Consider the following 24,213-nt stretch of genomic DNA (forward strand, 5'->3'; position numbering starts at 1 on the left):
ATTATCTTGGCCATGGCTTGTTATATGGCTGCCAAAGCTATCACACAAAAAGAGAAGCAGTCCTTATTTGGGTTTGCCTGCACCCACACATAAACACACAGACACATAGAAAAGGCTAAAGGCTGTGAATGAAATCGACACATCGACAAACAATGAGCTGTAATAAATTGCAGACTAACATATCACCGTATCTCATTTCAGAAGGGGAGCTGAGTGCTGAGCAGTCATTGTCACCATCGCTTGGCCCATGAAGACTATTCCCCTCAGAGCTGGTGTTGGTAGCAAGTGTCGGTAGCAGGAGAGCATGCTAACAACTGTTCACGCTAATTGCTTTCACACTAAGAGCGATCAATTAAGAAAACATGCAGCAGGACTCTGCACAAAGTCATGACTGTGTGAGTCACGCCTTTGAAAACATGACCGCCTGGACTGGAGGCTGGTTTTTAATCTGCACACTGATTTGGTGATTTAAGATTTGCTCCAGCATGTTGCAGAATCCTCCCTGAGCCTGTAACATACCAAGCTGTCTTGTTTGAGTCCTTATTCACTATCTGCTAGCATTAGTTGTTGGTCTGCGCTGCTATCTAGATACAACGCACGGGGCCGGAAAATAACAAGGACGAGCAGCTTATACAAGATTGTTTATTGACCGACAGACTCTCTAACCCTCAGAAACTTTGTTGGTCTTTGTAAACAGCAAAACACACCAGATCAAAATGATACTAAACGTCCCAAAACACCTTTAGAGAAGCAGATGTTTGACAGCTAAGAGCTCATTTTGTAGTCTGGCTAACAAACAAAAGACAATGTCAACACAGTGGACACCGCTAACTGCATTAACTGTATGAGGACAACTGGGGGCAGAGATGGTTGTATTAACAGGATTTTTTTCTCCTTTATTTTCATAGTGCCATGCTCTGGATTTCTGGCTTCATTTGACAATATAAACAGGAGATACGAGCAAGGGATTCCACCACGGTAAGGGTAAGGGTTAGGATTGAGGCTTCTTGTACATCCTCTAACAGGTGAGCTATTTGGGCCACGCGTGTGTCTGGCAAACTCATTGCTAGTGAACTGCGAGCGTTTACAAAAGCTTTTTTCGCTCTTTGTTGATAAGTGCGATGGCTAAGCAAACCACTTAATTGTAAAGTGTTCACCTTGGTTCGCAAGAGAGCATTGATAACATCATCGCTGTTACTTTCCCCCAAATGCAGACGACTCGGTAAGACCAGTCAACAGACCATTGTGCTGCATGAGTCTGCGCGGCTGGAAAAAATGACCCTCTCATGCAAACAAAATGTTGAAAAGAGATTCAAGTGATGTGAAGGTTGAAGCAAGCCAGGCTTTCAGAACGCTCCCTTTGCTGTCTGTCAGCGAAGGACATGGCTGAAAAGGAAAAAAAGCCATTACTTCATGAGGTCCTTAAAAAGCGCCCTCTCTATTTAAGTTCCATTATTTTTATTGTAAATCCTTCACAGCCCTCGTCTGCTAGTCAGACGGGGCTTCTGCGGCCAAAAGCGGCATAATATATTAACCAAAATCACAGGGCTCGAAAATACCTCAGCTGGATGACAAATATGATTACTAGGAAGTTATCTCCAAATAATTTCTTTTTCTCAAAGTGCTCAAATGAAATGTCTTTTGTTAACATTGTTTAATAACATGCATTAATCAAGCAGTCAAGGAACTGGAGAGGGGGTTATGAAAGGCAAAGGGGGTGGGTGGGTGGGGGGGCAAATCAGCAGTGGATAATTACCGGGGAACCTTCTAACAGTGCAGCTCCTAATCCATCGCAGGCTCGGAGACAGCATCTTAATCACAGCATAATTACATCCTGTCATTCACCGCAATGAAAACACTGAGACAGGAAGATGGAAGACGGCTCGGGACGACAAGCAGGAAATGGATATATATGCCTACAACAAGCTACCCACGTGCTTTCATGTGCCACTTAATATGTGTCAGCTATGTTGTTCTGTCTGTGCATTTGAGCGATTCCTCACCACTCATGTTACCTGAAAACAAAGAGGCTCTTATTCAGAGGTTTTGTGCTGCTGGTACATTCTGACAGTGGAGTGATACCTCAAAATAGATCACTGACAGCCCTTCAAAAAGGACCCTTCAGGCCAGCATGCATTCGTCCCACTGCCTTCGAAAAAAATACACTAGTGCTGCTGGCTAAAAGAAATTAAGAAAATACTGATAGAGATGCATCTCTTTTCCCACTAGAGCTGGATATAGACTTTCAGTTTTATTTCTTTTTTGGTACTGACTGAAATATGCCGTACTCCGACTGCTGAGTACCAAAAGCTGGCATCAAATACGTGCACAGATTAATTCTCTGAACAAACTGTTTGATCACACATCTGATTTCAATCAATGACAATTAGAATTTTGGCATCTTTAAACAATAGCGACACTTTTGGTGAAAGTTCAGGCAGTAATTTGTCATTATCACGCCGAGGCTCAACCCCAGAGGTACTATGCAGTGATTCCACTGTAATCACCTTAGCTGAAGGATATTTAAAGAGGACTCCGGAGTTCTCTTGTAATTAAGCAAAAGTGGCATTCTTTCTTACCAAAGCACATTGTGTGCATCTTTGAAGTCTAGCAAACATGTTGAATAAATTTCCTTCCTCATAAAGTATTTGCAAAGCAGATTTTAAATGAAAAGTCCTACCCAGTTACATCAGTATTTGCTAGCTTGCAGCCTCCACTGACTTTAACAGGTGCATTGCTTCACTCGCTTGTCATTTGCTTGTGGTGTTTTTCCTGATTTTTAAGAACGCAAAGTTCTTGTACTGCTGCTACTTAGATATTCCTCAAGGGAGGGTATCAAGAAAGTATTATTTTGACACCGGTATCAAAACTGGGAATAATATGGGCTCCGATTATACATCAACACCCTTAGAGCTGATATAACAAGTTGTTTAATAAATTAGTCATTAGATAGAAAATGAATCAGCAACAATTCTGACAAGAAAAATGCCCAAAAAAAACACTGGTTCAAGCTTCTCAAATAGGAGCATTTGCTTGTTTTCTTATTTCAATATTTAACTGCAGATCTTTGGGTTTGGGGATGTTGGTTGGATGAAATAAACCGTTCATAGACATCAACTTGGGCTCTGGGAAACAGTGAGGGACATTTTACAGACCAAACAATGGATCAATGAATCAAGAAAATCATCATCACATTACACACATACTGTTTATGCTACAGCTGTTGTCTTAGCTGGCATCGACTCCTCTTTAATGTTTATTATGACTTGTTAAAAATCTATAAACTGAAGTATTTTCTCCAGTTGCCTTTTATTTCATGCCACATAAATCCTCCATAATCGAAAAGGAGTAAGGTTTTGTAGGAACAGAGGAGGCTGAGAAGTGATTGCCATTCTTCCAGACCCACATGAACACACTTCCACCACACACTAGAACCTTCCTCGGTGGATATATTTAGGTCACTGGTTGATGGCTTGGGCAGATGCACAGTGGAGATTCAATTCTGTGTTTGTGTGTTTGAGAGAGAGAGAGAGAGAGAGAGAGAGAGAAAGAAAGAGGGCTTGTGAATGTGACCATGCATTTATCAGCCATGCTGTCGCCTACAGTGTGTGACAGTTAGAGAGAGCCGGGCCCAAGGGACATCCTACTGGCATTAAGAAAGCTCTCTCCATGGGATGCGTCAGCCAATGAGCAGCGGAACCCTGAGGGAGGGGGGGGCTTGTTAATTAAAGCTGGAGTTGTTTGTCAGTGCCGGCATATGATGCACAGCACTATCACCGTCGGGGGAGAGAGAAAACACAGAGCAAGATTGCTGCAACCCCTGCAACAAATCTGCTGCCTCACCATGGAAGCAAGACATCTTACTACAGCAACGTCTGCTGTGGCTTCGAGTGTCAGTGTCAGTTTGCACTGTGTTACCCAACCGGCAATCAAAAGCACACAGCTGACCAAAAGGAAGAGACAGGAAAAGATGAGATTTCAAAAATACCTAAGATTTTGTCTCACCCATTAATCTCAAGAAGGCATCAGCTCAAGCTCACAGGTGCCAGTGCACCTCTGCCTAGGTGCTACTAGGGTGTTAAATAATTGTCTTTGGGATTTTGGCAAGTAATTTGCGATTTGTGTCAAGTGCTGTCCCTTGACACAGCAATTCTGTCAGCGGTACTAATGACTGCTAAAAAAGGAACACACTATCTGAGCGCTAACAGTGAGATGCCCAATGAATGTGATGGGAGCGGAGCTGCAGAGGGGAACATTTTGGGTAGATTTGGGGAAAAATAGTTCTTGGTAATTAAAATAATTCTTTCTAACAGGTGCTCAGTTTGAGGCCTTCGTCTCAGCACTTGATGAAACAGAAAGACACACACTTGTGACTGGGATGTTGCTGGCGTGGGTCCGCGCACCAGCTGGGTAAAATATGGGTGGAGAAAGTGACGCAGCAACTCACAGCTTCCCTAACAACTACTGTCAAACTCCCCTAGGGCAAGGGACTTCATTTCACCAAATTGCTTTGGTAGAGCTGCTGTGTGGCTGATGATTAGTGTAAAGATGCTAAAATGAACGCTTACCAATACTTCATTGGACGAATAAAGAGACAGACTCTAGATTTCATCAGGAGCTTCCACAAATGAAAACCCGTTTTTGACTGAACGACTGGCCTTTCGGCTTCCCACCCCTGACACTGTTGTAATATCACTAAATCAACTAAACCTAAATCCCCATTAGAGTGAATTTAGAAACTCATGCTGCGGAACGAAAAACCCAAACAAATCTGTAAATTCATGTTAAAGCAGATGAACAGAAGGATTGTGGATTAACGAGGGGGGATTTGCCACTCCAACGTCACTCACGCAGCAAATGGAGCAAATCAAACAACTTATTAATACTGTGACAGATGGATAATTGTGTCACTTTATTATCTGCTCACTTGTTCGATACCCACAGGGAAACTTGTGCAGGGTTTAAGCCACAGCCGGTAATTGTTTTATAGCGCTGCTCTCAGGTGAAAACCCTCCATGAGAAATTCTTAGGTATTAATCGCTCTGATATTTATTCTAAATATTTTAAAGTGGTATCTCTAGAGGGATAACAAGAGCAGTGACTGATGATGTGAATTTTCATTCCAAGAATGAAAAATGAAAACCGCCTAAACAGCCGATACTAGGTTTCCTTTTTCTCCTTGTGTGCTTACACTTCGAATCATCCCTAACATTTCTCTAATCACAATAAGGTGCCCGTGAAAAAGCATGATGACAGTGTTTGTTCTGTCTATTTGCACAGGTAAGTAAGCGGCTTTCCTATGAGAAACAGGGGGGATTCAAAGCAAATAAACACACTGTAATCAAATGCGGCCTGGGCTACAAATTGCTTTCGGCTGTAATGAAACAGGTTACGCCAGCGGACGAGACCACCGTACAGCCTAAGCCTTCATCAGGGGAGCTTGATCCTATCAGCGCGGAGCTGGAATATCAACAACAACAACAACCGAACCGATGGTGTTTACAGTCAAAGTTCTCTGGGAGAAACCTATAACCTCGGGCTCTTATGAACAGACAGTGGCAGCTGTGCACAACTTACAGACTAAAATAGGACAATCAAGTGACAGTGACAGCAACCCAAAGGTGACAGGGACTTTATGAAACATGTTCATCCTGAAGTGCTTTAGAGAACAGCAAAGGGCTTAGATAGAGATTAAAAGAAACAAGATAGAGTAAATATTGGTATGTTGGCCATGAGGGCTCGCTGAACCAAGGGAGGATGGGATGTTGATGTTGGCAGAATGCTAATGAGACTCTAGCTTGACTGTAAGCCCCGACATAAACACAACAGCGGTGGCCATCAGTCACTTTAAAGAGGTCACGGGGACCACACACACTCCCTCCGCCGACTGTGTGTGAGCTTATCCGGGCATGATGCAATAGGTCAGAGCTATTCCCTGGCCAAATGCTGCTGTGTCCTCCTCATAATTGATGAGCAATTAGCACAGGTAGCGTAGGTCATGCACTCCACTCAAGCATGGCGTAAGTAGGTGAGAGCATGAGTCATGGCCGATAGTTTCCAGAGGGTACACGTTTCAAACGCTGCATTTCATTCACAGTGGTGCAACTTATCAATTGAAAACAAAAATGAGCATTGCTGTCACTTACAGTATATGACGTAAGTATAAAATCTGAATTTCCTTCGCCACACGCGGGGAAATCAAGGGGCAAAGCACAAAAATCTGTGCACATCCCCTCATGTAATTGTACCAGCTCCACCAACATCATTTAATAAGCGCAGGCCATTTGCATGCAAATCAGACCAATTACCAACAAGTAGCTGGCATGTGAGTATCATTTCACATAAAGCCATATCATGCCTCATTTGCGTAGCCTTGAAACATAAGCTCCTATGTAGAGCACATTGTTTCCTCTGTCTTCATTCGACATGGATTTAGCACTTGAGTGAGAAAACTATTACTGCTCTGAAATGTGTAAAACAAAAATTGGATAATTTAACTTAATTTCCCTCTCAAACACAGAGCGGCAGCATTTTTTATTGTGATAAAGCATCCAAAGAAACACAACTTGCTCAGCAACAACAAACAGGACGGCGGCAGGGACATTTATTGAAATTTGGGAACTGAAATTGCCACTAACTGTGTCACACACACATGAGATTATTCCTAGAAGTCAATAGGGCAGGGCACTGTGCTGACAGCAGCAGGGGCACCAGGGTGCTGGCAGAAGATGCCAGTGAGAAGCACTTTGCTGTGACATCCTCAAAGTCTTTCACAGTCAGCAGCTGTCAGAAGTGGCAGCCACGCAGCACAAAGGGCAGAAACGCTCGCACATGAAACATCAGAGCACGCCGCACTCATACAAATCAACAAGAATGGGCACTGACACGCACACACATTTTACACATTTGCACATTTTGCACATTTGATATCATGTAACAAGGTTATCTAAGGGAGGCGGTGCTGTGGCCTCGCCGTGGTATTAAATGGGGACTTTATCCTACTTTATGATGTTCCTGGAATCTCCTACTGTGTAGGATTTCACGAGGAGTAATATTTTTGATCCATGGTATCCGCAAAGTCTTTTCCGGTGGTGTGTAGCGCCTGTTATCCTTCTTATATTAATTACAAGATAACAATGGGTCTTTGTGGTTATGCACACTTACTTCACACTAACACCCTTCCTCTTATTTCTCCCCTATCTGCTTTCACACCCACTCTAAGCACCACGAAGGGACGAGCTAAATGGAACAGCAATATAACTGCTGATGACCCCAATAGGTTAACCTTGTTAATATATGGGAGGCGATAATAAGCTCCAATTGAGCGAATCCTCCATTCTATAAACGTGGACGGACAACTGGTTATATTTTGCTGCAAATCTGCATCCGACCGTTATACTGACTCAGCACTATGTAGGAGGCAGGAGTCAATCATGGCTGATTAATACCACTGCTTAAGCCTGCATGGGAGGCCGTCATTGAAACGAGGTGGCCTGTGGTATGATCCATGGGCTTTCAAATGAGGTCATCATCTCTAAATATACAGCCCCTCGGTGGGCATCTAATATGTTAGCTATGTTTATTAAAGCTGGTGATTTATATTTCAACTACAGTAGAGCTACAATTCCCAGAGGGAGCCATGGAAAACACACACAGGCCTGTCTGCTTCGTCAGTCAGCCTGACGTCCCACAGGAAGCAATGTTTTATTTATCATTTGGAATGTAATGAGATAAAAGAGATAAGGGGATGTCACTAGAGAACCTCCTTTATCCCTGAGATCACTCCTCTGACATCAGACATACCACACAGCTAAGACAGAAACTGGAGTTATCAGCACATGGTGCATCAGCCTGTGACAGATGAGCGGAGCGATAGGCACTTTATCAAAGAGCAAAATGTCAAAAGTGCGCTGACAACTCGTGGAGAATCAGAATCTAAAACAATCCGAGCTGGAGACATTACTGACACAGCAGCACCTGTTTATTTCCCTCAACAAACCATATGCTGCCAATGATTAACATCTTATTCACAGAGCCTTGAACCTGTAATATTCTGTAAACAGAGTTGTGTGCTGCAGTGGTTGTCAAACACTTTCATTTCAAGGACTTCAAAACAGACACACGCACGCTCTTGGTTCCATGAACCAGGTAGGCTGCTCCAACAGGGGGACATGTGCAACACCTTGGCGAGGGGGGGGGGGGGGGGGTGATCTACACTATTAGATAATTGGAAGAGTCCTCCTCATCCAGCCTCTAATTAGCATCATCTCAAATAAATTAGAAACAAATTAGACTAGTCCTCACGTTCCTGGGGAGCAAGTGGCAGGGGGGGGGGGCTGAAGGAGCCCCACTTTGAGATCCACCACAGTGATGAGGAATGCAGCACACACACACACACACGCACACACACGCACACACACGCACACACACACACACAGGTAATGATCCTCCTTACCTCCAGACGGTCCAGGCTGATGAAGCTGGCGATAGCAAATCCATCAATGATATCCTCCTCCTGCGAGCTGGACTCCCGTCTCTTCCGCCGGGGGGGACGCGGAGCTCTGGCGGCGGCTGCGGGGTGCGGCGCCTTTTTACCGGGCAGGGAGGCGGCGTCCCTCCCCGGACTGTGTCCCTCCCTGTCGGAGCAGGAGGAGTTGGGGTCGGGGCTGCGGGCGTCTCTGCTTCCTGCCTCCCGCAACCTCCGCACCCTCTCCCGCTTGGACCGGCATCTCCGACCCTGCTTTAATTTCCCATCCATGTTGTCAGGGGGAGGGGAGGAGGGGAGGGGGGGCTTGCAGTGTCAGAGAAACAGAAATGTAACTCCACAGTAGGTGCTGGCAGCACCGCGTAATAACAAATAACACACAGTGGACCGGGAACTGTAGGCTGCGCTAGAACGGGAGGATAGCGCCGCGTGTGTGGAAATAACAAGGCAAAAATAGCATATAACACTCAATGACCTTGAGTATAAACCTCCCCAATCTCCATTACGATAAGCAAATGTTCAAGTATCCCACTCGGGCGATAGAGAGCGAGCAAAGCGACGCGGATCCACGCGTTATTTTGTCACGAATCTGCACCGTGTCGACGCGGTATCCGTGAAAGCAGGTGCAAAACGGTGAAATAGTTAAAATCCACGCATTACACTCGCTTTGGAACTTTTGTTGCATCGGAATAATAACACGCAGCGTTCCAGCCGAACCTCGCTGCATACCGCAGACAGCGCAGAGAAATCATGTCGCTGCCCGTTGTTGTTTTCCACCACCCCGATCCATGATCCAAGGCTGTCAAATAAAAGAGCACGGGAGACTCTGCGTCCGACACCAAACGCCTGGCGGACAAGTACGTATCGATTGTGGCTGTCGGGGGAGTGAATAATCCCGTACGCGTAGAGTTTTAAGCCATATTCCTCTCTGCGCTTCAGGGGCAAAGGATCCCAAGTCTGAGAGCTACTTATGCGCAATATTCCCTAAATGATCCCAACCGTCCGAATAGCACAAACATCCAGTGTGTGATCAAACTCCATGAGGCGATGAGGCGGTCTATTCCAGTTTAGGCAATGTTGAGTTTCCTATAAATCCACTCCAGTCCGTCCCTTGGCTGCTCAGTTGCTCAGTGGCTCATGGTATTTTCTATTCGCATAAGAAGGCTTTGATAAGTGTCCTTAAAGCGACAGGAGTGATTAAAATCTCCTCCCCCCCACCTCCTCTCATTCCCTCCATCCAAAATTAAGAGACACAGTCAAGCTTCAGAGAACCCACATAACTGACGTATTTCCGCCACCTCTGGCTTACAATTTACCATGGGAAGGAAGCTAGTGTAAAAAAAAAAAAAAAGAGGTTGTGTGTGTGTGTGTGTGTGCGTGCGCGTGCGTGTGAGTGTGCGTGTGGGGGGGGTGGGGGTGGAATCATCCTCACAGTTGGGCACACTTTGTCACACTAGGCACTATTTTAGTCTGTCTGTCTGCCAGAGCTGATGCCACATCATTCATATCTCACTGACTGTTTGTGTTGTCACTGGTAGAAAATACACACACACACACACACACACACACACACACACACACACTTATCAGGTTTTGACAACTCCTCCTTTCTAACCATCTGGCCATCATCCTCCCAAGTATCCCCCAAGTTCACCAACAGACGACTCAGAAGAGGAGAGATACATTTCGTTGTCGGATTAACGTCGTGTTTTCACGAGTGCACAGTAAATATTTGAGGGATGGATTGCCGTACTCACCTCGCCATGTGCCCCAGTTTTTAAACCCTGGAGGTGTGTTTCCTTATCTGCAGTGTGGGGACTTCCGCGGGGTCCCTCTGGGAGTTCCAGGGAATCCTCTGCAGAGTAAAGTACAGCCTAATTTATCTACCTTCCATCAGTAGAAATTAGAGCATCGACATTATATAATCACTTTATTGTGTAACAATTATTTCCAATATAGGTTTCACTGCCCCTGCTGTGTTATAACTCAACCTCCACTTCGATGGACTCTTCTCCAAGCCTCAATAAATGCACAAAAAAACGTTGTGAATTGAGCCGTGAGGTTGCATGGTGTAAATTGCGTTGTTTTGGGAGGTCTTTAATATGCAAAAGTGTGGGGATCACTACAGTAGATTAAATTATAGTAAATAATACATATATAGATTATGTATTTGTCCTAAAGTATTTTTTGTGGTGAAAAAAAAGTGCAACCTATTGAGATAAACCTTTAGGAAAGATAGACTATAAATGATAAAACCCTGTGACTTCTACAGTACATATTCACTATAACATCAATCCCACATGAGAATATAACCCCAGAAAGTAATAATCAAAGAGATGGTAACAAAGATAATCTGCTATACAGATTGCAGGTAAAGTTTACTCTCAGAGGACTGTATCAAGATGAAGTTATCAAGTTACAGAAGTCAGAGAAGTGGAGGCTCCTTTCTAAATGCCTGCTTGGCATTTGCATAATGCTTTGCTTAACTGGAAATCTGCCCTCTTGCTTGAGGGCAAGCGTGCTTGAATAAAGGACGCTTGCTGGAGCTGTGAAGCTGCCATCTTCTAAACCAGGTTTAATTCATACTAACATTGTTTTAACTTGATCAGAGTTTATACATTACACCTTAATGACTTACACTACTAAACTCACACACTCTGAATGCATTTTGGATTACAGCATGTTGCAAAAATACAACTACAACGACGTAGTTTGGCATACGATAAAGATGAGCTGAATTCACTCGCTGTATGATGCAAAGTCATGCTCGTAACGAACACGGTAGTCTGAGTCAGCAGCTCGTCCTATTGGCTACCTGGGCAAGAGAAGACTCCTGTGAACTGTATCGTGACTATTTGCAGCTCTCATTAGTAAGAGTCAGATGGGAACATGTGAGGAGAAATGCTGACGATCAACAGTTAATATCAGAGGCTTACTGGTAATTATCTCATGTAAAGGTGTGCGAACTGGAGAGAAATTACAGCATTCAGCCAGCCTGAAATATTGCACACAAGAATCCTCTGGCTCATTATTTGATCTTCACAGTACAGGAAGCAGTGAGAGCCGGGCTGAAATATTTAGACAGTTAGTGCGGTGGTTCAGGTGTGAGAATCTTCTTTTATGGCGAGACTATCCTGTGAAACTGCAAGGCAACGCATCAAAATGCAAAACGAAACTACTTTTATGGAAATACGGCGTGCTGCGGGGTGAATTACCCAGAGCACTGTAGGTGATTAAACCAGAGACTGCACTGAGTGAGTGAGCATGATGAAGTTTTTATGACACACTGCTGTGCCAGTTTACACTGGGTAATCTGCGCGCAAATATCAAAACTTTATACTTTGTCGCTGCTTATACACCTGGCTGCAGTTCTAGGTACGAAACCAACAATGCCCTCATGCGCTTTTTCATCCAAGCAGCAACTCTGAAGACGTCTTTGGCCCATATGTTGCTGTGGAGAACAATAACCAGGTGAGCAGCACATCAATCTTTGAGCAAATGGACCTTACGGGAGCTTGAGACGCTATCTTTTTCATGTTACTTTAACCTCTGTAACCACTGTGAATAAACCCCTCTCTGTTTGAGCAGCTTTGCGAGAACTAATTCAGTAAGGAGATTAAAAAAAGGGGGAACAGGTATGGTGAGAGGGCCGTGGAGGAGAGGGAAGAGATTACCTCTGTTTCTTCCATGCTACTATTTGCTGTGAGCTTAATCCATAGCTACAGACTCTGAGCTCCTACATCGCAGTCATTCAAACACTAGTCTCTTTGAAACGCTTAGCCCTGGCTGCGCTGGAAGCTAAGGGGAAGGAGCCTGTCGTGCTTTTATGATGTTTAAGCGGTGGAATTGTTTTTCTTTGCCTCTGCCACCACGATAAGGATTCATTTGATGTCGCTGGGGTCAAGGTGCTTCTTGCTTAAAGGGTTATTTTCCATTGAGATAGGTCTGGGAGCGTAGCGTGTGTCGGCATGGGAACTGAGAGGTGGGGGATCTGAAGCTAGTGATAAAAAAAAAAATTAGTCTTCAAGCACACACCGTATCCTTTGGAAAGAATATGGCCCCATAGAAATCAATAAGCCTAGGTTTCACACTACAGCACGTGGGAGTTGTTAGGCACAAATCACACTGATGTAAAGAAAATACTTGGGGAAGCCATCTCTAGGTTTTTTTTAAAAGCACCATAATGGTAATTGTGTTCTGCTGGGTGGGCTTGCAATCCTTTGTCAAACAATTCAAATTCTGGCTTTCTACATTATCTGTGAATGAGCAGTGCTTTGTATGGTTCCAGTGAGGTAAAGAATGTAGTAATGATAGACAGAAACTACAGGCCCGTAAAGGGACACCAACTCCAGTGTCCTGCATCAAGTTCAGATGTGCTGCACACCTATGCAGGCGTGGAAACATCCGACACAGAGGTCGTTTACATTGGATACGGTCTCCTTCAGCCCGTCCTGTCCTTAATCACTGCTGACTCAAAGTGCCCTGGACATTATTAATCCATCAAGTGTTCACCGCAGATCAACTTTTGCTGCTGGAAGAGTTTGTTTGATTTTCTTTGACATGTATTAGAGTCTCAAGAAAAAGATTCTTTGGTCCAAACTAAAATGTCTCGACAAGTGCTGGATGGATTGCTGTGAAATTTGGTACAGGTATCCACTGTGCACAGGAGGTAGGTCCTAATGACTTTGGTGACCCCCCCGACCTTTTCCCTTGCACCACCATGAGGCTGACATTTGTTGGTTTTCTGTTTGAGTGAAATATCTGATCAACCATTGGATGGATTGCTATGACATTTGGTGCGGACATTCACGTCCCCCTCAGGATGACTTGTGATTACTCTGGTGATCCCTTAACATTTCACTGTAACGTGTACAATACTTTGGTTTGTCACCAAATACTTGCAAAACTAATGGCATTTGCACACAGCATGAGCTGTACTTTATGTTTAGTAGTCATTAACATATGTTAGCATGCCGATATCCTAGACTACGATGGTTATCATGTCCACATCAGCATTCAGCTCAAAGCACCACTGTGAGAGAGCACACAGAGCTGCTAGCATGGCTGTGCACTCTTCTCAGTCTCAAATTTGCAGTTTTCCTGACAATCTATCCCAATATTTTCCCAAAAATGATTTGCTATTGTCTGTTAAACCATAAACACATGCTTGTGTATTTAATCAATCAGAAACACAAGCAGCAATGGCAGCCAGCTGTTTTGAATATGCAGTCGTTGGATTCTAACTGAGACATCTCAATTTGCTGCCCTGGCTGTCACTGAGGAATTACTGTGAGGGAAAACATAAGTCCGTGGCTTTATGCCTATAGGGCTTTCGGCTGCCTCTGTGACACATCATGGAGTAATTCACTAGTTTGGTGGCAATTTACAGGCAGTCTCAACAAGAAACCCGCCTGGGGGCCTCGAGCAACAAGCTCTCTCTCGGGAAACCGTGGCCAGCTATAGGATTGCCTGGGCCGGGCCCTGCAAACCACCGCATGAAAAATTAACCTGCTCACTCCACAGACAGAGCTTACGCATCCTCCCTGCCTGAGAGCCTACTTACACGCTCCCTTCATCTCTTGGCCTCTCATTCTCTCCCACTCTCTCTTTTTTTAACCACCCTCTCTTCCTTTCTTCTCCTCTCTCTTGTCTTCTCTCCCCGCGTGTTATCTGCACAGTTCGTGTTATTTAGATCTATCGCAGAGCCAGCGCTCTGTATCCTCGCTTCAAAGACAACAGCTGTTTGTTTCATGTTGAACACAGACAATTATTTATAGACTGGCAGACTTAGCACAAGCCTATCCAATATTGCATGTGTAATGTAAACATGTGCATAGGTGCTGCCATCAAGTAGTAATGAATCACTCCAGAGTAGTTTATCACTGAAAGTCAAATAGAAGTCACCAACATAAATAAGTGCGGTAACAACAGGAGATTAGTAAAAAAACTGATAGCAAAGGCAGTGAGGTGTCAATAATTTAACGGAGTAGGCTGTAAATCTAAGTGCCTTTGGATATTTCATACCACTGGGGAGCAAAGTTTAATCAAACAGAAAGATTGGCCTCAGAGCTGTGTGGGTGAGAGCTGAATTTATTGGCAGCCCTTGAACAGGCAGTAGGGTTTTTATTACAGGCATCATTCAGGGCGAAATTAGCAATGTGACCTGCTATTTTAGAGAAATAAATTGAGTTAAGAGATTGATGTGGATAAATGTCACGTTAAATGTCATCATAAAAAAAACTGTGTTTCTTTGAGTTATTGTACAGCGCGAAGGGATATCTTTCTGTTCCCGTTCCTTTTTACTGTATTCCTTTTTCCACTCAGAGGATCCTTCAGTCAAGAATTCCCACTTTTCTTGTTTTGGTTCCAGGCGCTGCTCAGCATTTTGAAAGAAATGCCATAATGGTTTTTATTGATCCTTGATGTCTGGTGCCCTCTCTGATGCTAAAGTAACAATGCTCTCTGCCTCTCCAAATTGCATCAACAGATGTTGTGACAGCAGAGCTTTTCATAAAAGACCCCAAAGGATGTCGATATTTCCCAAGGACCACGCTTCGATTCCTGTCCGCTGGTGAGAGGATAAAGTGAGGAAGTCATTTGAGTTCATAACTGTGATGACTGTACTCACTAGACACTTAGTGGCACTTTACAGTTCCTCTCATGCATTATATCTAAAGTGTAGGACAAACAGAAAACAGGCAGTGAAGGTAAAGCCCTCTGGGGAAAAATAATCAACTAATCGCCCTCTGAGAGGACTGGCAGCAGCTTCAAGCTGTGTTAAAGGAATACTTCAACATTTTGGTAAATACACTTATTTGCTTTCTTGCCGAGTTAGACAGGCAGATCAATACCACTTTCATATAGTACCTGTGTGGTAAACGTGAAACTGGAGCCAGGGGAAGGTTCGTTTTGATAAACAGAAGGAAACAGCAAGCCAGGAAATAGTCGGGCACATAACCCGACACAAAACCACAAATTGTATTACTTAAACTGCAGTTTTTGTTTGCACAGTTTACACGAACACGTTATAATTTATAATTTGTGATATTTTCAGTGATGTCTTTGTATTTGGACATGGCCAGGTTATCTGACTTTCACCAGGAAAGTGAAGAAGCACATCTCCCGAAATCTCAAACTACTTCTTTAACTGTGAAGTTTGTTTCATTCAGAAACTACTAATGCAGGCGTTTTATCAAACAAAGTTCAGTTAATTAAAAAGCTTATTTGCTAAAAGGTCAATGCACTCCTTTAAGCAAAATGGAGTAGATTACGTAAAATATTAAATTTTAAAGTACTTTGTAATATATTTTGCATGATTTGCATGACAGGGTGCGGCAGTGATTAGACTGTGGTGTGACCTGTGACTCAGTGGAGAAGGGAGAGTAAAAAAAAAAAAAGAGGTTGAATTACTTGTTCAAGGATTAGTATCAAAGTGTCACATAAAAGAGGCACTCAAGAATAGGCTGTGCAACTGTCACAGCTTCTCTTTAAATGGCTGACCCCCGTTTGCATGCATATAACTTGGTAAATAACTTGGGGATAGACAAAGATCAATGGGGTGCGTGCAACATCTCTTCTCTCTGGAGCTTTGTGAGAGATGGAGAAGTATTCCCGCTGGTCACGCTGCAATTAGCACCCGAGCCACCAAACCCCAGAAGCTGCAGTGATCACTCGTGCCAAGTCCCCAGGCAACTGCCTCCCCAAACCTCCCACACACACAAAGCCCATTCTCCCTCCTCTCACTTTGCTTGCGTTCTTCTCCGGCTTGCGGCCGTGTGGTAATGTACCCTGTAACTGTTCACAAGTGGCAGATTTTTCAACCTCGAAGGCCGTGTCACACAATGCCACATTAGCAGAGGTGATGTTTTCTCAGTGGCACTCAACGGGCTGACACAATGTGACAAACTGTCATTGGGGAGGGGGGTGGGCGGTGGGGGGGGGTCTTCCCCACACAGGACCTTGCTTGTTAAAACTCATAAATAAGTGAGCGAGTGGCACTGAAAGAGAGTACCGGAAAGAGAGAGAGAAAACGAGAGACTTCTCTCAGCTTGTTTTTCACGCATATCTGCAGCTACGCAGTATAATGAGCACAATGTTAACAGAGAGGGTAAACATAGAAGGCAGTATAAACAGGCTGACGGGAGGCAGCAGTGAAGACTGTCTGTGTCTGTGTAATGAGGGAGCTGCACAGACGAGCCTGTATCCATCCTCGCGGTCTGGAGTTCGTGTGGATGGAGGGCCGCCGTCACTTAAAAGAGGACGTTATGAGGAACCCTGACAGCTTATCTTTCATTTTATTTACGCACAGGCAGTTGGCTGACCATTTTCTACAACTACTAGGCAGTTGTTAGGGGTCCATGGTCCATCATGAATGTACTGTATGCTGAAGGAGAATACACGATACACATATCCAGTTTTATACTTGAACTGCGTTTTATAATAAACCTATTCTCAGAGCACATAAAGAATTTAACACAAAGTCAAAATATTCATGAATAGATGCATGCAATGGAACATCCATATGTTCTGTGCACAAACTGTCCTTCTGCACTGCATATAAAGGTCCAATGTGCTATAAAACTCTGGAAGAATCTGTTCACAATTTATGGGCATTAATCCATAAATATCAGCTATAAACATTTAACCAACAGCAAGTCAACAGTACTTAAGGGTAGGGTTCGTTTTACTCTGCTACATGTGTACCTCGGGCATGTTTTAAGACTCAGGGTTATCATGCTTTGCAGTCAGCAGCCCCTAAGCTTTGGAATAGCTTGTGTCTTGTGTACATTTCTCCTTGTGTTTGATCTTTGTGTTTAGTTTTATTTGATTCTAACATATTTCATTTAATCTTCTACTGTGAGGCATTTTGTGACTGCTGTCTGCAAAAGGTGCTATCTAGAAAAACTTTGCCTGCTTGCTAAATGGGCGGCTGCGGCTCAGTGATATGGCCAGTGGTTCAGCGTATGCCATTGAAAGTATGAATGCATGTGTGAATGTGAATGTAGTGTAAAAGTGCTTTGAATGGTAGAAAGACTACAAAAGGTCTATACAAGTGCAGCCCTTTTTTTCCCTTTCCCACTGCCAAGGACCTTGTGAAGTGGTGGATGAATTTTTAGTTAAGACATAAATCTTGTCACAGACTGTGCATCATTATTCTTTGATGCCACTAACTGATGCTGTGAAGACTGTACAAATTGATCTAATCATCTCAGCAAATAGCAGAACCCCCACGTCCCCCCCCCCAAAAAAAAAAATGCCCCAGTGTTCTGTCCCTTTGAGCAGTGCTGATATGCATTATCTCAAGTGTTAATACAGCGCATACATTCAAACAGCAACTGAGAGGCTTGCTGAATAACAAACGAGTGGGAAGAATAGAAAATCAACGACGGGCAGATTGAAAGTTAAAAGGCTGTAAAATGAGCGTGTGTTCAAATAGAGAGAGAGGCGGTGAGCGGGCGTATTATACTCGGCTTCTTATAACGCTCCCCTGGCTTTCACAAGGCTCTTGATTAGCAAACAGCAGCCCCCGAGATAAAACACACTCATAGACATGGACTGGATTTGCATGTAAAGAGACTTGGAGCTTTTCATGCATGCATCTACTCCAGGCAAATGAGACAACATCATGCTTTAGATGCTGCTCCTGCTCGAAGAAAAGGATTCCTTCTTTTGTTTGTGTCCTTGTGGGTCAACTTACGGGACGACTACCAGATGTTTATTCTAAGCCACCTCTAACAAGCTATGCTAACAGTGACAATGTGTGCATCCTCTGTAATAGCTCAGTTGTAAAGAACTAGTGCTCTTCGCACGCTTGTTAGGGAAATATTGCATTAATAGCATCAGTAGCTTATTTGCACTCACAATCTCAGGTCACATTTGATCACACACTCAAGTGATAAGAGTATCTTAAATGCAAGTTCGCGTAAGTGTGACTGTGTTTCGTGAGCTTAATTAATCATATTGATATTAGCACAAGCTGGCTTTGCATTCATACATAATGTAATTCCTCGATGCTTACATGCAAGGCTAGACACATTCACAGGTCTCATGCAAACTGGGACAACAGGACATCGTGTAGGAGGCAAACAAACACAGCAAGACATACACTGCTGCCGCTACATGTCATTCCACTCCACAGCCGCTGTGTGTACTCAGACAAGATGCTTATACTAACACAGAGGAGATGATTAAAAAGAACCTCACCAGGATTTACATAAACTGTAAGACATTGTGAGCGAATATGTGGATAATTTGGTTTATAAATGAAGACGTGCTGAGGCAACCCTTGCGCATTGCTTTCATGTGAGAGAGGCAGTTGCTTCTTGAGTTCACCCCTAGTAATGACTTGGCTAAATATAATTTATGACTTGGATCATAAGTTATTCACCAACTTGCTGATTAATTATGTAGGCTGGAAACGTAATATCTGTGATTATGTGTGACAGTAGATTTTCATCGTTACAGATGGAGGGAGTTTCTAACAGCGGGTTTATGCTAAGCAGCTTTCTTTTGTAAATTGATACAGACGCATTTGAGCAAATGTGAAAAAAGTGTTTATCCTCTTGCTTGATTGTATAACACTAAAGGATTTCCTTCTGCAATACTATGCATTCGTCCATTAAAAATCATTACTTTAAGGTCATCTTTTAATCCCTCTGAAATATAGAGGATCCAGTCTGTAGAGGCTAAGCTGATTTGGTTCTACTCTCATTTTTTAAGAGAAAACGCCACTTCTTTTCAAATGATTGAATCTCATTTTTGGATAGAAGTGAAATTATAGGCCTGCAGCAAAGTAAAGTCATTCTCTAATGATACCAAATACAGGGAAGACATGGTCAAAACCTTTCATCCATTTGTCATGCTTGTTCAACTTTTTCTGCACACCACACTGAATCAATTATCCGCCTGTATTTTGAGGAGCCTTAGCTCAAGCTTGGTGCAGACAGCTTGTTAAAATATGTATCTGCTGAGCAGTGGGCATCCTGCTGAAGTGGCAGTGTACTTCACCTCCAGCTGAACACAGTGAGTGAATGAATGATGGATCCTACAGTGAATCAGAATCCCAAATTCTGTAGCCTTACACAAAAGGCTGGTGTGCCACTTCTCTACATGTGCTGGTTTGTGGTGGGAAAAATATTCAAGGCGCACTCAGTAATCCCACAATATCACACAGATGCGATGTGCCAGTAGCATGTGCCAGTAATGTGTGATTATATATTATCTCATTTCAGTAAATAGTGAAAAAGGCATCCATATTCATTCATAAAAGATGTTGATGTCTCCATTAGTCTTAATCTCTTAAGTGGTCTGCAAAAAGAAACCATAGTTTTTTTGTTCCAGTGTAGTTCCTTGTTCCAGTGTAGTCTATTCCTGTGGCAGTGGAGTGGCACAGTTGAGCTTTCACCAGCAGTATATATAATATACTCAGCAGACATGTCTGACAATGGGAAATTGTTCAGCTGATTTTCAGCCATTTCAGTGTCAAGACTACTTTGTGTTCCTTAAATCAAACGAGGTATTGTGGGTGTGTTCCCAAATCCAGTGAGGCATCATGTGTGTGTTCCCTAAATCCAGCAAGGCATCGTGTGTATTCCCTAAATTAAACGAGGCATCATGTGTGTTCCCTAAATCCAACAAGCAATCATGTATGTGTTTCCTAAATCCAACAAGGCATCATGTGTGTCTTCAAATCCAGTGAGGTATCATGTGTGTGTTCCCTAAATTAAATGAGACATCATGTGTGTGTTTCCTAAATCCAACAAGGCATCATGTGTGTCTTCAAATCCAGTGAGGTGTCATGTGTGTGTTCCCTAAATTAAATGAGACATCATGTGTGTGTTCCCTAAATCCAACAAGCAATAATGTGTGTTCCCAAATCCAGCGAGGCATCATGTGTGTGTTCCCTAAATCCAACAAGCAATCATGTATGTGTTCCCTAAATCCAATGAGGCTTCATGTATGTTCCCAAATCCAACGAGGCATCATGTCTGTGTTCCCTAAATCAAACAAGGCATCATGTGTGTGTTCCCTAAATCCAACAAGCAATCATGTGTGTGTTCCCTAAATCCAGCAAGGCATCATGTGTGTGTTCCCTAAATCAAATGAGGCATTGTGTGTGTTCCCTAAATCCAACAAGCAATCATGTATGTGTTCCCTAAATCCAACGAGGCATCATGTCTGTGTTCCCTAAATCAAACAAGGCATCATGTGTGTGTTCCCTAAATCCAGCAAGCAATCATGTGTGTGTTCCCAGATCCAATAAGGCATTGTGTGTGTACCCTATAAACTCATTTGTTCTACCATGCGATACCTAGTCTGTCTAACACACAAACACACACAGAATGCACATCATCCCCAGTGTGCCTCTCTGTGTTGCTGTTTAGTGAGTCACTGTCTCTGCAGTGCTGTCTCCCAGCTGATCTGTAGTTAATCTCTCTGAGGTCTCCGGTGGGAGGAAATGAAGAGGGGAGGAAGAGAGAGACACAGAAACAGAGTTACTCTCAGCTGCAGCCCGATGAGCTTCCCTAAGCTAAGGCTCCCCAGGGAGTGCTCATATGTCCAAAACCCTTGAAAAACTTCGCCGACTCAAGTGATTATGGCTTTAGTGTATGTTTACGTGCCTAGGCTCATGTTCAATGTTTACTTATGGACTGAAATATACTCTAAGCTTTTTGATATTTCAGTCTCCTTATCGAGCAGACTACCCACAGAGCTGCAGGGAGTTAAAGGGTTTCATTAAAGCTGACTGATTTGGAGTATCAGCAATAAAATCTACAAAATGTAATGAATTGGAGCCTGTTTTAGTGTCCTCGGTGCTTTAAAGACAGGCTCTTTTCTTTCACGTAAATGGTGTCTTCATGATTAAAGCTGACTGAAAAAAATCAATAGTCAGCTTTTAGTGAGTGTCTTTCATGGAAAGATTGATTTCTAGCTGTTCAGATACGGCAAAGACCCACAGTTTCTCTAGTGGAACCAAGAAATCCTCAAAGTAAGTCAACAAGTACAGTCCAACAGATTGAGGACACAGCTCTGTTTCTGGTGATGCCTCCACTTGGTGGGCTTCCAGGCGGCAACCGGGCTGTTCTGCTGCAGGCTGTGCTCACTGATCTCCTCTCTCCTGAGATGCAGTTCACCTCCAAGCACAAGAGATCTGCCACGGCAAAGACAGAGAATCGTTTTCTCCGCTTTCTTCTGCTTTTGCTTTCCCTCTAAAGAAACTCCTCTTTGTCTGCGGTGCAGCGAGCAAGATGAAGATCAAACTTTTATTCGAGCGAAAACAGGTAGACACATTCATAGACAGAGAAAATGCTTTCACGCTTGCTGTCCCAGCAATGCATACTTTCTCATCCCGCTGTGCCTAAAGGAGTTCTCACAATTTGTACAAGATGAGAGGCAGAAAGGAGAGAGACAAACTGACAGAGAGAGAGAGGCAGAGTGAGATTGGATATATTCTCCACCTTGCTTCACTTCTCTGGCACCCAGAGGCTTCTCCAAAGCTTTTAGTAAAGAAACAAGCGGCTGTGTGATGGATCAAACAGCAGCGGCAGCCACTTCCCAGCCTACCCAGCAGACTGCTGGCTTTGATATTTCTGTCACTATCAGCCCCAGTGTTGCGTCTGTTTTATGCACTGCTGGGTAAATGAATCTTTTCCTTTGGTCCTCTCTCCTTCCCCCATTCCCCTTCCATCACCTCTATCCCTTACCCCCTCATCTACTTCCCTCGGCCGTCCCCCTGTCTCTGTCTACAGATTGTCCCAGGCTCCTCCTGGCCTCTCCCAGGATTGACTTGCGGTAAAGCTCGTTGCATTCCACGCTTTGGAGGTGAACAATGCACTTGCTATTGTGCATGGCTCCAAGCTGAGGACACAGTACATGACTTTATCAGATTAAGGATCTTACTATCTCACTAAACAGGACTGTTGATGTTGATGTTCTTTTTCTTTGACTATTACAACATGAATCTGAAGTCTTGGCATCCTCTTGTAATTTACAATCAACAGCAAAGAAATCTGATTGGCGGGAGTCAACTGCATTAGAGTACCAAAGAAAATGAAAAACAATTGCAACATGTCCAACCCTCATGTTTGTTTTGGTTGGGAGGTACTATTTTCATTGGAATGGGAGGTGGTAGAGTGTTGAAATACAGATGCTTGGTGTGGATAACACTTGTCTTAATCATGTCATCAAGCTTGACATTGTGTAACTATTAAGTCTGTGTGCTTGAGTTCTGAATGAAAAACACTAATTTAGTTGTCTTCCAGTTTGTTCCTGACAGCTTTTAGGGTTTTATTTATTTTACACAGTATCTCCACAGTATTTCAACAATAAGAGCAATCAGTGTGCCTGGTCTAATGTAACACCTTACCGTTTGCTAGAGCTGCAGCTCAGCTTCAAATTGTGCAGAAGTGTCAAGCCAGGCTGCTGAAAACAAACACTTTTCCCATAACGCCATCCTTTTAGCGTCTGTGGAGCAGGTGCCAATTTCTCTTCAAATCCATTTTAACCTCTTACAAACTACTTGCAAGGCTTTACACGGCCAGGTGCTGGATTACATCAGAGAGCCTTTAACTCCCCACTGTCCCAACAGACCGAACTAGAGCCAGGCCAGAGCCCCACTTAAAATCAAGCGTTGACTGAGCTTTTTCTATACTTGTACCTTGACTTTGGAACAATATCCTATTAAGTATTCAGTTCAGCGACAGTATATTTTCTTCCTCAGACACATTTTATACAGTCCTTCTCCTAATAGACATTTTGTTGTTTGCATTATACTTGCAGTACATGTAATGTTGTTGTAAGTCTTTATGTTACTATTCCGCCATTCTCTATTATCTTGTTTTTTACTAGTTATATAATTAGACTGTGGGCCTGTTTCTCTTTGGTTGTTTGTATTTCACTGAGGCTGAATTATTGTTGCTTTTCAACCCTTTATTTCGTTGTTCTCACTGTGAATCTTGACAGCGCTCTTTATTTTCCGAGTGTTTTGGGGTCTGAGGGTGGATTTCTCCTTTAAAGATCAAATATTAGCATGCTCTGTGCCTATGGCTGTGGCTATACAAGAGTATTCAAAAGCGTGTGCCGTACAAAATTGTATCTCAGACCCTTATTTTAAGACATTATTTAGACAAGGATTTTAGACATGCTGAGCAGGCATTCCTATACTATGTACATACATCTTTATCCGTCTCATACTCACTGATTTACACACTTGGGAGCTGTCCAAAACAAACACAGTCACCTCAGAGCTCCTTGTGTTAGTGAGGAGTGCTTTTGTACAGTTCTGTTTAACTTACAGTGAGCGAGGCACTGCTACTCTTGTGTTCCATTCAGTGTGCATATAGTTATTTGTTTCAATGCATCAATATTTATGTGGGTTTAGAGCAGGCACCAGACACTTAAGACTTAATGTATTTATTCACTTTGGTTTAGAAATGACAGAGATACTTGGTCCAGCTCCTTATGTCTGTAATCAAGAAAATAACTTGTATTTTTTGAATCCCACTGTGTTTTTAATAGACATCTAGTACAGGGTAATGTATTGACTTGTTCCTAGAGTTCCGCGGCTAGCAGCTTATGGGGAAAATGATGCATGAGTAATTGATCATTTCCATACACACGGGTGTGTGATTAAATATTGAACTAAGCTGCGATATTGAAAGAGAGTAATCATGGCCCTGACGTTCCTGACAGGAGACAAGTGGTATCAGTGTCATGGGGACTGACGAATC

At 43.3% G+C, this 24,213-nt stretch overlaps 1 protein-coding gene across 9 annotated transcripts in view; it reads right to left on the reverse strand.

The window, feature by feature from the left end:
* fbrsl1 (fibrosin-like 1) overlaps positions 1–9,602 on the reverse strand; it is a 264,098-nt gene extending 254,496 nt beyond the window's left edge. For all 9 annotated transcript variants that reach the window (XM_070833128.1, XM_070833125.1, XM_070833126.1 and 6 more), the window contains exon 1: positions 8,456–9,602. In XM_070833128.1, coding sequence (XP_070689229.1) covers positions 8,456–8,758 — 303 coding nt within the window. In that variant the 5' untranslated portion in view covers positions 8,759–9,602. The remainder of the gene's footprint in view (positions 1–8,455) is intronic.
* Positions 9,603–24,213: the final 14,611 nt, after the last annotated feature.

This window comes from Pempheris klunzingeri, chromosome 7 (assembly GCF_042242105.1).
Source record: "Pempheris klunzingeri isolate RE-2024b chromosome 7, fPemKlu1.hap1, whole genome shotgun sequence".
NCBI classification, from domain to species: domain Eukaryota; kingdom Metazoa; phylum Chordata; class Actinopteri; order Acropomatiformes; family Pempheridae; genus Pempheris; species Pempheris klunzingeri.